General features: G+C 38.5%; 1 protein-coding gene across 3 annotated transcripts in view; it reads right to left on the bottom strand.

Annotated features, from left to right (window-relative positions):
* Positions 1-17,155, bottom strand: part of EXOC2 (exocyst complex component 2) — a 246,608-nt gene that overhangs the window by 140,230 nt on the left and 89,223 nt on the right. For all 3 annotated transcript variants that reach the window (XM_033114349.1, XM_033114348.1, XM_033114350.1), the window contains exon 7: positions 5,780-5,860. In XM_033114349.1, the coding sequence (XP_032970240.1) occupies positions 5,780-5,860 (81 nt within the window). The remainder of the gene's footprint in view (positions 1-5,779; positions 5,861-17,155) is intronic.

Raw genomic sequence — 17,155 nt, 5'->3', positions numbered from 1 at the left:
AGTCCTTGGCTTTCTTTTTAATTTTACACATAGCATTTGGGTGAAATCATTCGATCCTGTTAACTCAACTACTATCCCTATACTGGGACTCCCATATACCTATCTGAAGATAGGTCTGTTCGCTGAAGAATAATCTTTACATATATCTTCACTAGACATACAATAATTTTGTTTATGAATTAACCCATCACAAAGAAGTCCTTTATTCGGAGCCATCCCAGAGGTGAATTCCTGTTTTCCCGGGGGAGATAATTCAATCAGCCCCTGCAGTTTTCAGGGGATACTATGAGAGCATTTCTTGAGACATCCCAGCATCAAGACCGCCTTAGTCCCTGAGAGAAACTGTGAGGATCGCCCTTTGGATGAGCCCTGACAGCAGAGCTGAGGAGGGCAATGGGCAGGAGCACATCACATTTGGGCTAGGATGTGGGAACAGGTCCCCAAGGCCAGGCAGGTAACTGTTCGCTCGGGCTTTGTCATGGAGGGCAGTGGAGAAAAGATTCCCAGGGTGACAATCAAATCTCAGACCCTCAGTTTACCTGCCTCTGGGAAGAGCTGAGGAAGTGGAATTTAAAGAACAAAGATGCCATGGTGGGAGAAAAAACATTTTATTATCTCTGGGTCCCTCAAAACCTACAAGGAGTTTTTAGAAGCCTTTGTGGGTGGCAGAAAAGACATACTAGACATATACTATTGAGCACTTACTCTATATGAGGGGCTAGTCTAAAAACTTTGTATTAATTATTCCAAATTCTTATTCTAAACACGTGTTAATTGTTAATTCATTTAAACCTGCTCATGTTCCCATAAGACAGGTTTTTATCCCCATTTATAGTGCAGAAAACTGAAGCACAAAGACGTTATTTGACTTGCTCATTGTGACACAGCTAGGAGCACTGAGAGCTATAAAGTTATTCATGGGCCATCCCTCAGTAATATCAAACGCAACATATTATAAACCAACTGAATTCTTTCCCTCTCTTCTCCTCATGCTCCAAACCCACTCCTCCTTCCTCCATTTGAGGCCGTCACTGACCACTTCCTTTCTCTGCTTCTCACACCAACCAGTGACTAAGTACTGCCTTTCTCATCTCCTTAACACCTCTGATCTACCATTCACTCAACCATTATCATCTCCATTTTGGTTAAAAGTTCTCAGCACTTCACTCTTAAAACTATATACTTCTACCTGGTTTCTATTCCTGTCTCTAATCGAGCTCCTTTCTACTGCATTCTCTATACAAATGGCAGAATATTTGATAAAAAGTTCAGAATATCACTCCCTTATTTAAAATCCTTCAGTGGCCCAGTCTTCAAGATAAAGACAAACTGCACAATACTACAGTGAAGGCTTGTCATGAGCACAGCACCCACGCTGGCTCCTGGTTCCAGGAGGGCAGCCAAGCTCCTTCCTGCAATTGGCACCTTCCTCTTCATTCATGCTGCCTGCTCTGCCAGGGACCACCTGTATCCACGGAGCCACCCACCTACCAACCTCTGCTCGCCTGGCTACTTCCTAGTCCACTTTTAAAACTCACGCACCTCTCCCCTGATATTCTCTCCACTACATTTTTTCTATTCAGGGTCCTTGTGCAAGCTCCGGACATACCCAGGATTACATCAGCAGGGTATTATCGCACCACAATTTAATCCCCACTTATTTGCCTGTGTTTTCCATTAAACTCTAAAGCCTTAGAAGAAAAGCTCAAGTTTTATCTTCATGTCCCTGTGATAGTCTAACATGTGCTCAATAAACACTTACAGAGCACAAACTAAAGCTCTTGCCTCTGAATCGGTACCCAGTACTGTACTCTTGGAGGTGGCGTGGCGTGGCATGGCGTGGCGCAGCCAGAACAGCACACACGGCACAGCACAGCATGCAAGGCATAGGGCATGGCACGACAGGCACAGCACAGAGCATGGCACGGCAGGGCCAGAACAGCACACATGGCACGCACGGCACAGCACACGGCACGCACGGCACAGTACAGCGCACGCATAGCACAGGGCATATGGCACAGGCCTCACTTTGCATGGTGTGCAGGATACAAAATGACAGCAGTGCAAACTCAAACTGTTAATAATCTTAATAACCAATGGGGAAGTACGATTGCTCTGTGACTTTTAAAAATTTTTGTTGAAACACTAAAACCTCACTTACTTTGGGTATAATTAAGAATATAAAAAGCAGTAAAACTATTATTTTTCATACACTATAATTTAAAACATTAGAAACACTGAAAATTTAAGTGTTCTGTTTCTTTGTAAAAAAAAATATCAAGACTGATTGCCTTCTTTTTTGATCGTAAAATTTATAATGTGTCAAGCACCTTTTCTTTGCTTTGACCCATTATCACAGTTCTAAATTTATCTTTGAACTTTCAGGGTCATGGATTATCTCTAAGGGTTCCTTTAGACATCGTTTCCTGTAAACCATCTTCTTCTTTTCCTTCACACTGTCCTCATTCCATCAGCACCTATGCCTCACCAAGGTCCTCTGGCCGCCCAGCTTGAACCTATCGAGCACAGCCGTGTCCACAGCCCCACTGTCGGCTCTTTCCTCTGTAACTTCAGTCACATTAGGTTTGACTTTTGCCTACACTGTTATCTTGATGCACTTTCATCTTTCTGGTCCAATCCCCTCTTTTAGTTATCCATTTCTGTAAAATGATGTGAGTTTATCTCTGGGAGACAAGGAGGCCACACAACTACGCACTCTGCTGTCTGTGTGTGATCTGAGAACACATGTGGACTGATGAGTCACCACACACACACTTGGAGGAGACACAGTCGGTCACTGATCACTTGTGCATCTGTTAGTTACACAGTGATCTATGGACTGAAGAGCTAGTAACCAAGTTTGTACTTTATGCAATTATAGCAAATGCATCATGGTGACTGAAATCTGAACTGTGTTGCTGGGAAATAGGTATGTTTCACTGAACTGTAGTAACTGAAATTCATGCATACCAAAACCATGCACAACAAGGTCTACTGTAGTTTACACCACAAATCTGGAACCAGATTTCTAGCTATAAATCCCAATTCTGCCACTTAACACTTGCATGACTTTGGGTAATATTTGATTTTTCTGGGCTTCAGTTTTTCAACAGTAAAACAGAGACAATAGTACAAAGCTCACAGAGTTATTGTGAGGACTGAGATGTATAGGACGGTTACGGCAACACCTGAGCCTTACTGCACACTGCAAATGTTTTCCCTGTCACCACCACAGCTGCCACTGCAAACACACTACACTAAGACAGTAGCTACTAGCCACGTGGGTGGGGCTAGTTCCATTTAAATTAATTACAGTTAATAAAAATTAAAAATTAAGATTCCTCAGCGATACAAGCCCCATTTTAAATTCTCAATAGCTACATTTCCATCACTGCAGAAATTCTATTGGATAGCACTGTTCTATACTCTTGGAATAGGTAAGAAAATAGAGTTGCATATGTAAATTTGATATAAATAACAGTCATCACTGGCTTGAAATTAAGAAGGAATTGTTAAGTTAAAGACAAATCTGAGAAACATATGTCAGGGAAAACAAAAAAGAATTTCAATGAAAGGCTTCAACATTGGTAAATGCTGAATAAAATGGACTAAGTTTCTTATAGTTGACGTTATCCATTCAAATTTAATTTGTAGTGAGAAAGGTTGCCAAAATTTTCAAAACTTTCCTTTAAAATAACTTAAGAGAAATGCATATATATTAGTATGTAATCATATACAAGATTAAAGCAATAATAATCGAAGCAAACTGAACTAAATTTATTTATGTTCATCCTTCCTTCCTCTTCAAAAAAAAAAAAAAAAAGAAAAGAAAAGAAATTTTCCATAATACTCCTATAATCATTTTCCTGATTCCACAGTTCCAGAGCTTCTGAAGTCTCAGGTAACTGTGACACACCTGTGTGAGCAGAGGACATGCTTGCAGGGCTGGAGTCACATCTCTTCAGGAGTGTACCCTACAATGGACTGAGTATGGTACTTTTACACAATCAGTCTTAAATAAATGTTGTCAAATTGAATTAGCAAAACCTTATCATAAGATATCATAACACCAAGATGATAAAAAATGTTTCTAGAAAAAAAAAAGGATTGTTATAAAGGAATATATTTTAAGGGAAATTTTTACACCAAAAATCATGAACTTTATTCAAAAAGAGCAAACTTCAGGACAAAGTTAATATGACACATTTCTAGAAAATATTTGTGGTTATAAAGGAATAGAAATAAAATAATTTCCCTTACAAATTCTATATTCTAAGTTGCAAGGGAAGATTTTTTAAACTGCTCCTTAAAAGAAAAAATTATGTTAACACACTATGCTAAATCTAACACTTGAAATGGGATCTTAATTTTTCAAAACCTTAAGAAGTAACTATTTTCTTTTACTGATAAAATGATACACTTACTATGTCTGCTTGTTCTTACAAATCACCTTTTAAAAGTTACTAAAATAATCTCATTTTTTTTTACAGATAATCATGATTTAATGACAATTTCTTCAATGAAAATAACATCACTGAGTAAAAAATATCCCTCCAAGACTATGCTAATATAGAAACAGCTTTAGTAAATGTTTATTTGGGTCGAATTCAGAATATATTCATTTCAACCAAGTTGGTCACTTGGTTCTCTGGCAAAAACAAAGTAAAATCTCAAGGCACAATAATAACAACACAACACAATAACAACAACCAGAGGGGAAAATATTTAAAGTACTGTTAAACTCATAAATTTAGGATGAAATCCAAGTACTCAAATTCCACTACTAAGGAAAGCCTATATCAAAGTAAAGCTTCCTTCTAGAAAATACTTTCTTATCAGAGATCCCAGGTTTATGAACAGATATTTATAAAAAAGCTCAGTAAGCTTTGCTTATGGGACTAAATTAAGCTAGAAGCGCAAAAACTAACTTGTTAACATAGTCCGACATTCATAGAATCACTAAGGATGTGATGTGATGGCTCTTAAGTTTTCCTCACCCTACTACGGGGAAATCATATGCTATACTTATTTTTAAAAGTAAGGAGATTCCTTTGGGCATTACTGCTCCTTGTCAAATGTTTACTGTATGCGTGAAAGAGGATTAATTTACTTTTAAGCCACTAATATTACAAAAGGAATTGATTCATCTGATGAGTTTCTTCCACATCGGTATAGTAATTCCACACCTGGGAATTAGGATGTCGGGCAAAAGATATAAGGAGGAGTGGATGAAACCCAAAATTTTGCACATGTCAGTTTCTCTTGGCCTATAATTTTTATAAAATGACTCAGAGTTAGAAACACTCTTAAATATGCAGCTACTTTAAATTCATTTTGGAAAAAGTCAAGTTATAAATAAATAAATGACACCTAAGTATCTGTTATTTTAGTAGCTGATATATTTGCATTAACACTAGTAGAAACTTGAAGATGTTTTTTCAGGTTTTTAGTCAATGACAATCCTGGCTACTGCCTCAGTGCTTTTCTGTCTTTGATGATGCTATTTATATACTGGTCTCTTTTATGGCAGCAAATTTTACTTCTTCAGAAGTGTATTGGCTTGTTTTGAAATTATGATTTATCATAAATAAAATACAAATAGAAAAAGAACATTCATTTTCAATGGTTTAATCCCCTTTATGTTCATTAAATCATTACTATGTAGAAATAATTACTAAAATACAACTCACTGGCTTGTTCTGTGAAACCAGATCCAAGAACTATATGAAAGCTTGTTATAAAAGCCATAAATAGTTTTGGGTAGTATGACAAAACTTACTGTTCAGAACATTCTCCAGTTTTTGCGTCATAGATCCTTCTACTTTTTCTGTTCCATCCGCTTCTAGTTTTTGATGGATGGCTAGAAAAAAATATCTAGTTAAAATGTAGGCTATGTTAATGGATGGGAACACATTACATCAGTGACATTTTTAAACAGCTTTTAAAAATGATATTATTTTCATTGCTAGAAAGAAACACAAACATGCAAAAACTGCACAAACTCTGCAAAGTAAGCAGTAGACACCAGTCTGAATTATTCAGGGTTTAGCGCTATTAAAATAGCACATTATACACATAATCATCTGATCCTCCATGTTGAGTGGTAAAAAGCTGAACTACAAAAGAAATGTGAGACTTAAGTAACTAATATCTTTGATATTTGGCCACAGGAAAGTCATACTTACTTCTCATTTTCACCATCTGCAAAATAGAAATACTACTATTTGAAGTCTATCGAACTCAAAGTATTTAATTTCAGCCTTGGCACACAATATGGTAAAATACATATTATTCATGTTCTATTCATTTTGTAATTATCTTGCGAACTGAAGGCTCCCAAGAACTATCTGGTAACACCTACCAGTACATCAATCTGTGCATGTACAAATTGCACTGGAGTTTTTTGCTATTATTAATATATGTCTACATAATTCTTATAAAGAGTATTAGAAAATCACTTAATAATTTATATTTGCAAACTATTTTACCTAAGATGAGAGGTTTTAAACAGAGCAAATTAGGCTTACTTAGGTAAAGCACTAAGAAAAATGTCAAAACATAATGGTCAAATATAATTTCAAATTTAAAACTGTGACATAATAAAAATAGCAAGACAAACATTAATTGAGACATGACCATAAGTTACGAATTTCTAATGCATATTGCTCATTTCATAAGAAGCCAATGATGTACATTCTAGTATTATTTCTATTTCACAGATGGGAAAACCATGGCTCTGTGAAATTAAACAGGTTAACCAAGGTCAAAAGCCAAAACCAAAATTTGAACTCAAGCAGTCTGATCACAGAACAAAAAAAACTTCACCCCATACTGCCCATATTACATAAGTAAGCAGCATAAACTGTCTAAGCCTCTGTTTTCACATTTGTAAAGTGAAAATAATAGACTTATTATGTCAGTTAGGAACTGCATTTATTTGTAAATAAAAGGACTTCTCTCAAAAGTAATAGCTGCTAAAACGCTCAGGATTTTATTCTTTCACATAACTGGCTCTAGCAAACACACAAATACAAGATGTGTAACTCCACAGACTTCACAGCCAAGTACACTGAAATCAACAGCACTGTTACGTTAGCTATTCTCTAACATTCAGGTAGAACGTCAGACTCTTTCCTAAAAGTGACTTACATGTTCTGCCTCCACCCACCCATCATGGGTGGCAGAATTACTGGGGGGAAAAAAGTCTGTCTAAGCAAAATAAAAATAAAAAAATGTGTATTTCTTTAATAATGCAATTCGTTTCCCTTGACTCATTGGTTGGAAAATTCTGGGTCAAATTTAGTGCTCAAATAGAGTATGAACATATTCTCAATGTGTGATAACATCTATTTCTCTGCTTCTTTTAAGTAGTCTCTAACCCTGATCTTGTCCTTTTTTACACATTTTTCGGTAAAGCAACCTCAAATTTTGCTTGAAATTCTAAAATACACTGCTTCTCTACTGCAGAAACACATTCATAGGAAAATACATTTGGGAAAAAGAGCTGCCATTATATTTTTAATTGTCTTGGTTGATTCAGGAATGAATAAAAAAGTTATTTCTTTAATGCTTCAAGTTTGGATTATGGTAATGGTAACATAAAACGTTTTCAAATGTCAAAGCCTGAACTTAACTTGTACTTAACTTAAACGGAAAAAACCTTCCTATCTTTAAGAAAGGATATTAAAAAGTGAAACTAGAAAGATTTCCACCTTCTATACAAGCAAATCTGCTCATGCTATTTATTTAAATGTTGCTGTGACTTTCTGACAGTCCCGGATGCAAAAGAACACTTGGCACTCACAACTCACTGCGTTTTATCAAGCAGGCACTGCATGTGGTTTGTACGTGGCAAAAAGACAGCACATCGTACATAGCCCTCTTCAAATGCTACTTTCTAAGCCAAAATTAGCATTAAAAGGAAATCATGCAGCCACATTTTCTGTTGCTGACAAAACCCATCACTGATCAGCAGGTCAAGATGAGGTGAGCCTGGCTTCCCCCCAGCTCAGCTTACAGCCCTTTTCTGCTGACAAAGCAGCTCCCGCCGCCCATCTCCACCACAGCAGAGCCACTGTCAAGCTGTCAGCCAGGCATGAGGACTGAGAGACACTGGGATCTGATAAAGGCAATCCTATTTTCCAGAAAATTAAACCAAATAACCCAAAGTCTGGTTCATTTGACCTTTTATTTTCTCTGAAAACATTTTTAAATAGTATAACTCAATAAGCAACTTGGTACATGATCACAAGTTTGTTATTGTTCCTAATCTATTGAAACGTGAAGCAGTTGAAAACCATACATTTATTTACATTTGGGGAAAAAAGTATATATAAAAGTTCGATTCAAAGAAAAATCAATTATAGAGACTGCCTATTGATTTATTTAAATGATTATTTTAACTCTCTAATAAAATGTAGACATCAAATATGCAAATTTCAATGAAAAATCATAATTCTGTCCATGCACTTATATAATGCCATATTAAATGAGGCACGAAGTAAGAAGTGACATGTGTGGATGGGCAATGTCTACAAGGATTCACTGCCGGGTACACTGCGATATACATACTCTGATCGTTATATGTTACTGCTAGCCTGTGTGACATGGGAATATTCAAACTAAGTCAGAGACTAACAATTTCTATAAAAAACCAGACAGTAAATATTTGGGGCTTTGTGGGCCACATTGGAGGACCTCGATCACATTTTCTTCCTCTTCTCTATTGTTTTGTTTTTGTTTTTAAAACAACACTTAAAAAACACAGTCACATGAAGCTTCTGGCCTGCACAAAGACCAGCTAGGGCCTAACCTGACCCACGTATCAACCTCTGAGTGCAACACTTACTAAAGAAAGAAGGCAGAAGGGTTATAGGAAGGTGTATTCATAACTTAAATTTATTAAGAGCTTTTTAAACATTTAGTTTCTACTTCTTATTCTACCAAATTTTTATGAGTGGCTAAATCACATATAAATTATATTTAAATTGTGAATCCTTTCCTTCCTCACTTCCTATACTGAAAATAAAAACGATAAATAAAAATTTAATTGCAACATAGAAGACTAACAGGTCTAAAGGATTCACACTTAGGTAATCGGTATTATATAACCATACGTGCCTAGATTGTCTTCCTAGATCAATAGGCACTAAACAGAAAGTGCTGAAAATCAGTATGACTCACACCACCTGGAGCAGCAGCATAAAGGCAACATGGGGGGAGGACAATCGTGTATCGAGCAGCATGTGTTATTTATCTTCCTTGGTCTCTTCAGTCTGGCATTCTTTAGTGGAGTATGTCATAAAGAGGAATAATTCACACAGTTTTAGCCCATAGTTGCTCTGAAAAGGAACACGTGATAATGCTGGACTTGCCACTAAAAAACAAGTGACTGTACAGGTGACAAGCTCAAGGGGCAGTCAGAGAAACGGTCACAGAAACAAAGGTGACAATCAGATGGCACTAAGGAAGTAAAGAAGGCTTCAATGTTATGAGAAGCTACACAAACATCACCATAACCTGGGAGGGCTGGTGTGCGCAGTAGCTGGTAAGAAACCAGGGCTCATCAAGACTTCAGGCCACTGGGAGAGAATGGCAAGGTGACAGCCACGGAAAAGTGAAGTATAATGCTGGAAATATTTTTGTAGGATATAGTAAAGGAAAAAACTATAATAAACACACTGAGGTTAACATTCGCAGTTATTATGCCAGATACACTTCTCATCGAGTTCTAATTAAAATACTACTGGGTATGCACCAAGAAAAAAACTAACAATAGCATAAAAACTTAAAAATAAATAAAGTGCATAGAAGAGGGTAATAGCTACTAACTATACCTGATTGGAGCTCCCTGAAAAAACATCCTGGGACTGTGTATAAAACACTGCACTCAGTCACAGAGATGAACACAGAGGATGCCAAAAAGAGCAGAGAAGGCGTTCACTTATACTGTATCACCTCTATTAGCCTAACTTTAACACACGTGTAGCAGAGACCAGAAATATCTTCCAATTTTTTCATAAATATCTTCAGGACTTTAGTTCTGCTCCCCTATTTTTCTCACTTCCAACACCACCTTTCCTTTTACAACCATCTAGAGACTACATTTCCCAACATCCAGCATGGCAGGAAACAGAAGGAAACTACTGTGGGGCAACTTAGCATTCTGCTGAAAAACAGAATGGGTGCTAGGCACTATGCAGGACAGCAGAAGGAAAGGAGCAATATGTTTATACAAGGCCATTCAGAGAAAAACCAGAATCTGACATAACAAAAGTGTTAAAAACTGAAGATACAAGTCCACAGATTCTAAAGCTTATGTTGTTCAGTAAAGTGAATAAAAACAAGACCTACATTACAATATAATCCCAAAAGGTATGTATTTATTTTTTAATTCAAGGATAAACAAATATATCTTTTATACATTTAGGTAGAGAAAAACAACCAATTCTTCTACAAGTAATAAAGAATTACATTGGCTCAGGACTTCTTTGCAATACTAAAAGAAACTGGATCAATGTTTTAAGAAAATACTTCTTTTACAGCCAAGTCATTATTTATGTGTGAAAGCAAGAGACATTTCCATATATGCAAGAATTCAAAAGATATAGCACAAAAGCTATATCCCACAGTTCAAAACATAAAATTCAAAGATAGGAAAATGAAATATAAACTGATAGGTAATAAACATTAAAGCCAATTAAATTCATGTGTATATATGGTACATTCTAAATAGCTGAAGTAAATATGTTACAAAATTAAATGCAAAAGATAAAACAACCTATAATAGAATTTAAAAACATTTCTCCCAAATCTGCAAAAAATATGGTCTCTATAGCACAGAGGGAAAAATTAAAAACAAAAAACAACAGAACAAAACGAAAGGACAAAAATATCAGTTATGACAAATACACCTCACTTAAATTCTTATTAAGAGGCAACAATTCAGGGGCGGTCCGGTAGTTCAGGCGGTTGGGAGTGCTGTGCTCCTAACGCCAAAGGCCACCAGTTCGATTCCCAGATGGGCCAGTGAGCTGCGCCCTCTACAGCTAAGACTGTGAACAATGGCTCTCCCGGGAGCTGGGCTGCCATGAACAGCCGGAGGTCAGTGGGAGCTGCCACTGGCTGCTGTGCACTGCTGTGGGCTGTTGTGTGCTGACATGTGAGCTACTGTGAGTGGCCGGCAGCCATTGTGAGTGGCTGGCAGCCATGTGCTGCTGTGACCAGCAGACCAACAACCAGCAACCAACTGTCTCAGCCAGGTGGAGAGCAAGGCTCATAATACCAGCATGGGCCAGGGAGCTGCACCCTACAACTAGACTGTGAAACAATGGCATAAAAACCAAGAGTGTGAGGGGAGGGAATGGGGGCAAAAAAAAAAAAAAAGGTTAAAAACTATATAATGTATAATATATCAAGGAATATATTATATTCCGTATAATAGGAAGATTATGAAATATCAATATTGTGCTATTATGAAGAATTTATTCTTGCCTAAAGAGAGGTCTAGCCTTATCCTAGGCTCCTGGGAAGTAATCTCTAAGCTCTTCAAATGTCTTACCTGATAAAAGTATCATTGTTTCCTTAGGACCTTGGGCTGCACCAAATAATCTAACAATGTGATTTACAGTGAGGGCTTTGGGTCACTCAGCATCACCTCGACTTCCAGAAAGACTGGAAAGGTCAGCCATTGGGACAGCTGACTATATCTATGAAACAGAGCCCCAATAAAAACTCTGGACACCAAGGTTTAGGTGAGATTCCTTGGTTGGCAATACTCCGTGCACACTGTCTCACATCATCACCAGGAAAATCAGTCCTGTCCATGACTCCACTTTGAAAAGGCAACTGGGATATGAAAATCCTTGACAGGTCCAAGGTGGCAGATTAGGTAAATACTATGCCTACTGCCTCCCAGGATCACACCAAAATAAATTATAGAATAATCAACCTCAAGAATCATCTGAACACTAGCTGAAGAGAACACCTAAAACTAAGGATATAAAGAAGAGGCCCCATCAAGACTGGTAGGAGGGGCAGAGACACGAAATAGGCTGGCCCCAAACCCACAGATACAGGTTGAATTCTGGGAAGGTTACCACGGTGGCAGAGGTAGCCCCCCCGCCTCCAACCAGCCCCACGCTGGGCTCCACAGCCCATGGGTCCTGTGCCGGGAAGATGAGTTCCTACAGCATCTGGCAGGCAGTGAAAATCAGCAAGGACTCTGTCTGCTCTTCCTCCTGGGGCAGAAGGCAGATGGAAACCCAGACATCCTCTGGTAGAGCCAGCACATGGACTCACTTGCTCACCTGTTCTCTGGTGGAAGGGTGGCAGCAGGAGAGGCCCGGGGACATGCAGGGAAAGACTGAGCTGAGTACTTTTGGCATGAGCAATGGAGGGAAGGGAGCCACTGTTGACTCTGTGTGGAGCCTACACACATGTGGCTTATAGGGGGGACGCCATCTTTTCTGGGTTAAGCCCTCTCCCAAAAGGCCAAGTCTGGGACCACAATGGTCTGCAGGAATCAGTGCATACACACTGCCATGGTGATGCCTTGGATCCCACCTTCTGTACAGCTGATGTTACGTTGTCCAGGAAACTCTTGAATGCCAGGCTGTGGATTAAAGTGGGTAGAGGGCCTGTGGCAGCTTGGGAAACGTTTGCTGGAGGGCAGTACCCCAAGATGTACAATGTGCACCATAAATGGGTGGTGGTCGGCCTGAGACGCGCAGTTACTGGCTGTGGTGTTCTCGGAGCATATTTGCTGGGTGGTCATGGGCCCAGCCCTGGTTGAGAAGCCGACTCTGCACTGACTTTGTAGAAACCACTAATCGCACCCCTTAGCTCTCTCTAACCCCGCCTTGCCCACCTACAGCTGCATTGCCAAGGGCACTCTGGGCACTGCACGGTGGGCCCCACCCCACAAGCTGCAGAAGAGGTCTTTTATAGCAGCAGGTGATCCATAACTGCCTAGGGAAATTTTGGTGGTGGACAGTGACCCAAAAACTGTGCCTCAGCCACTCAGGGTCAGCTCTCAGAAATCTGCAAGCCTGAAGTGGCTGGCTGCAGTCTGTTTGGGGAGTTGGGAAAGGTGTTCACAGGCCAGGCACTGGCGTAAGAGCTGAATCTGCATTAACACTAAAAATCACTGGTCACATCTAGTGACTCCCTTGAACTCTATCCCACCCAGCCAGTGCTCCCTCGCAGAATGCAATCTCAACACTGGTCAACCAGCCAAGACCATGCACCTAAGGAGGCTCTTTCAACGGCTGGCGCTTACAGGCAGCTAGTGGGTAACAACAGTCTTAGGGGGCCCTGGGCCTTTAGCTAAGCTGCCTCAGGCCCACTTTTGGTGGCAGCCAGCCTCGGTTCACAGTGAGGCCACCCCTACATGCCTCCAGGTGCAGCACAGGCAGCAGCCAACCACATATAGCTCTGAGGCTCCTACCAGATAGCCACGGGCCAGTCACAGGCATGGCTGAAATTGGACTACACAGGAGCCCCACACAAGACACATCAGAATCAACATACCTAGAGGCCAGCTACACACCACACCAGAGCACTACCTGGATAGCCCCACAAGCAGCACACCCAAATGGGGGTCTCAACAGGCACAAGAGTCCACAGGGATAAAGTCCCCGCTGAGGGGTCAGCCCCCACAAAGCAGCTCATACACTGTGGGTACGGCCAGTCCTCACAGTCAGTCAGCCATGGAGTCAGTCCCACCTACTGACATGCCAAAGCATTCAAGACTAAACCACAACAGGAGAACACACACAACACACTGAAGGGTCACTCGTGGAACACATGCACAGGAGATTAAGAAGATTGTGCCACTGGGCCACACAGGACACCTACTACATAAGGCCAACAAGAAAAGACTGGGAGACATAGGTGATCTGCCTAATACATAGAAACATGCACAGAGAGGCAGCCAGAATGAGAAAACAAAGAAACATGTCTCAAATAAAGAACAGGAGTAGCCTCCAGAAATAGGACTAAATAAAATGGAGGCAACCAACCTACCAGGGTCAGAGTTTAAAACACTGGTTATAAAAATGCTTAAGGAACTTAGTGACAATTTCAACAAAAAGATAGTACGCATAAAAAAGGACATAGGAACCATGAAAAAGAACCAGTCAGAAATGAAACTGAAATAAAGGCTACAAAGAAAAAAGAATAAAATACAATGAAGATACTTTAAGGGTCCTGTGGGACAACACCAAGTATAACAATATTCACATGATAGGAATACCAGAAGGAGAAGAGAGGGAGCAAGTGATTGAGAACGTATTTGAAGAAATAATGACCAAAAATTTCCCCAACATGGTAAAGGAAACAGACATATTATACAAGCCCAGGAAGTGCAGAGAGTCCCAAACAAGATGAACCCAAACAGGCCTACACAAGGACACATCATAATTAAAGTGGCAAAAGTTAAGGACAACTAGAGAATCCTAAAAGCAGCAAGACAAAGACAACTAGTTACTCACAAGAGAGCTCCCATAAGACTACCAGCTGATTTTTCTAAAGAAACTTTGCAGTCCTGAAGGGAGTGACAAGAAATATTCAAAGTGATGAAAAACAAGGGCCTACAACCAACAATGCTCTACCCACCAAGGCTATCATTTAAAATTGAAAAAGAGATAAAGAGCTTCCCAGATACGAAAAAGCTAAAGGAATTCATTACCACCAAGCCAGTATTACAGGAAATGTTAGAAGGACGTCTTTAAACAGGAAATAGGATAAAACAAACTAAGGAAGATAAAAAATATGAATAATAAAATGGCAATAACTATGTCCCTATCAATAATCACTTTAAGTGAAAATGGATAAAATGCTCCAATCAAAAGACATAGGGTGGCTGAGTGCATAAGAAAACAAGACCCATGCATATGCCGTCTACAAGAGACCAACCTGATCAAAAGACACACACAGACTGAAAGTAAAGGGATAGAGAAAGATATTACACACAAATGGAAACTAGAAAAAACCTGGAGTAACAATACTTAACATTGGACAAAATAAACTTTAAAACGAAGACCATAATAAAACATAAAGAACATTACATAATAATAAAGGGATCAAACCAACAAGAGGACATAACCTTAGTATACGTCTCTGTACCCAACATAGGAGTACCTAAATGTATAAAACAAATATAGACCAACATAAAGATAGAGGTCAACAGTAACACACTCATAGCAGGGGACATTAACACCCCACTGACACCAATAAACAGATCTTCCAGACAGAAAATCAACACGGAAACAGCGGACTTAAATAACACACTAAAACAGATGCATTTAATTGATATTTTTAGAGCATTTCACCTCAAAGCAGCAGAATATACATTCTTTCAGTGTGCACATGGGACATTTTCCAAAATATACCCATGTTAAATATACCATGTTAAGCCACAAAACAAGTCTCAATAAATTTAAATTTAAGAAGACTGAAATCATATCAAGAGTCTTCTCTGACCACAGTGGTATGAAACTAGAAATCAATTACAAGAAAACTACTGAAAAACGCAAAAACATGTGGAGGCTAAATAACATGCTACTAAATAATGAATGGTCAACAATGAGATCAAGGAAGAAATCAAAAGATACCCTCAAAAATTAAAGTACTACGACCCAAAAATCTATTGGACACAGCGAAAACACTCCTAAGAAGGAAAATCATAGCAATACAGGTCTACCTAAACAAACAAGAAAAATCTCAACTCAACAATCTTTCTTTACACTTAAGGGAAATGGAAAAAGAACAACACAATAAGCCCACAGTGCAGCATACAAGGAAGGAAATAATAAAGACGAGAGCAGAAATAAATGAAATAGAGAGCAAAAAGAAAACAAAAACAAAACAATACAAAATATCAATGAAACCAAAAGCCGGTTTTATAAAAAGATAAACAAAATTGACAAACCTTTAACCAGACTTATCAAGAAAAAAAAAAGAGGACCCAAATAAATAAAATCAGAAATGAAAGAGGACAAGTAACAAGGAACACCACAGAAATATGAAAAATTTTAAGAAAATACTACCAGCAACTATGCCAACAAATTGAACAAAATGAAAAGAAATAAATAAATTCCTAGAAGCACACAATTTTCCAAGGGTGAATCAAGAAGAAACAGAAAATCTGAACAGATGGATTACTACCAACAAAATTTAGTCAGTAATCAACAAGCTCCAAATAACCAAAACACCTGGACCAGATGGCTTCACGGGTGAATTTTACCAAACAGTCAGAAAAGAATTAACACCTAGTACCTTCAACCTATTCCAAAACTTCCAGGCAGAGGGAAGGCTCCCAAGCTCATGTCACGAGGCCACCATTACCCTGATCCTAAAACCAGACAAAGACATTACAAAAAAATAAACTACAGTCTGATATCCCAAATGAATATTGATGCAAAAATCCTCAACAAAATATTAGCAAACTGAATTTAACAACACATTAAAAAGATCATACACCACAATCAAGTGGGATTCATTCCTTGTATTCAAGGTTAGCTCGGTATCTGCAAATCAATTAATGTGATACGCCACATCAACAAAATGAAAAATAAAAATCATATGGTCGTATCAACAGATGCAGAAAAGGCATGTGATAAAATCCAGCATCTATTTATGATAAAAAGTCTCAGCAAAGTGGGAATAGAAGGAACATACCTCAACATAATAAAGGACATATATAACAAACTCACAGCTAACATCATAATCAATGAGGAAAAACTAAAAGCATTCCATTAAGATCAGGAACAAGACAAGGATGCCCACTTTCACCACTTTTATTTAACGTAGTGCTGGAAGTTCTAGCCACTGCAATCAGACAAGATAAAGAAATAAAAGCCATCCAAGTGGGAAAGAAAGAAGTAAATCTGTCATGATTTGCAGATGACATCATACTATATAGAAAGAACCCCAAAGATTCCACCAAAAAACTATTAGAATTGATAAATGAATTTAGTAAAGTATCAGGATACAAAATTAATATTCAGAAATATGTGTATTTTTATACAGCAATAATAAACTATCAGAAAGAGAAATTAAGAAAACAATCCCATTTACGATTGCATCAAAAAAAAGGAATAAATTTAACCAAGGAGGTAAAAGACCTGTACTTAGGAAATTATAAGACATTAAA

Source organism: Rhinolophus ferrumequinum, chromosome 9 (assembly GCF_004115265.2).
Source record: "Rhinolophus ferrumequinum isolate MPI-CBG mRhiFer1 chromosome 9, mRhiFer1_v1.p, whole genome shotgun sequence".
Taxonomy (NCBI): Eukaryota; Metazoa; Chordata; class Mammalia; order Chiroptera; family Rhinolophidae; genus Rhinolophus; species Rhinolophus ferrumequinum.
The sequence above is the reverse complement of the archived record's forward strand: the minus strand, read 5'-3'. Positions and strand labels throughout refer to the sequence as shown.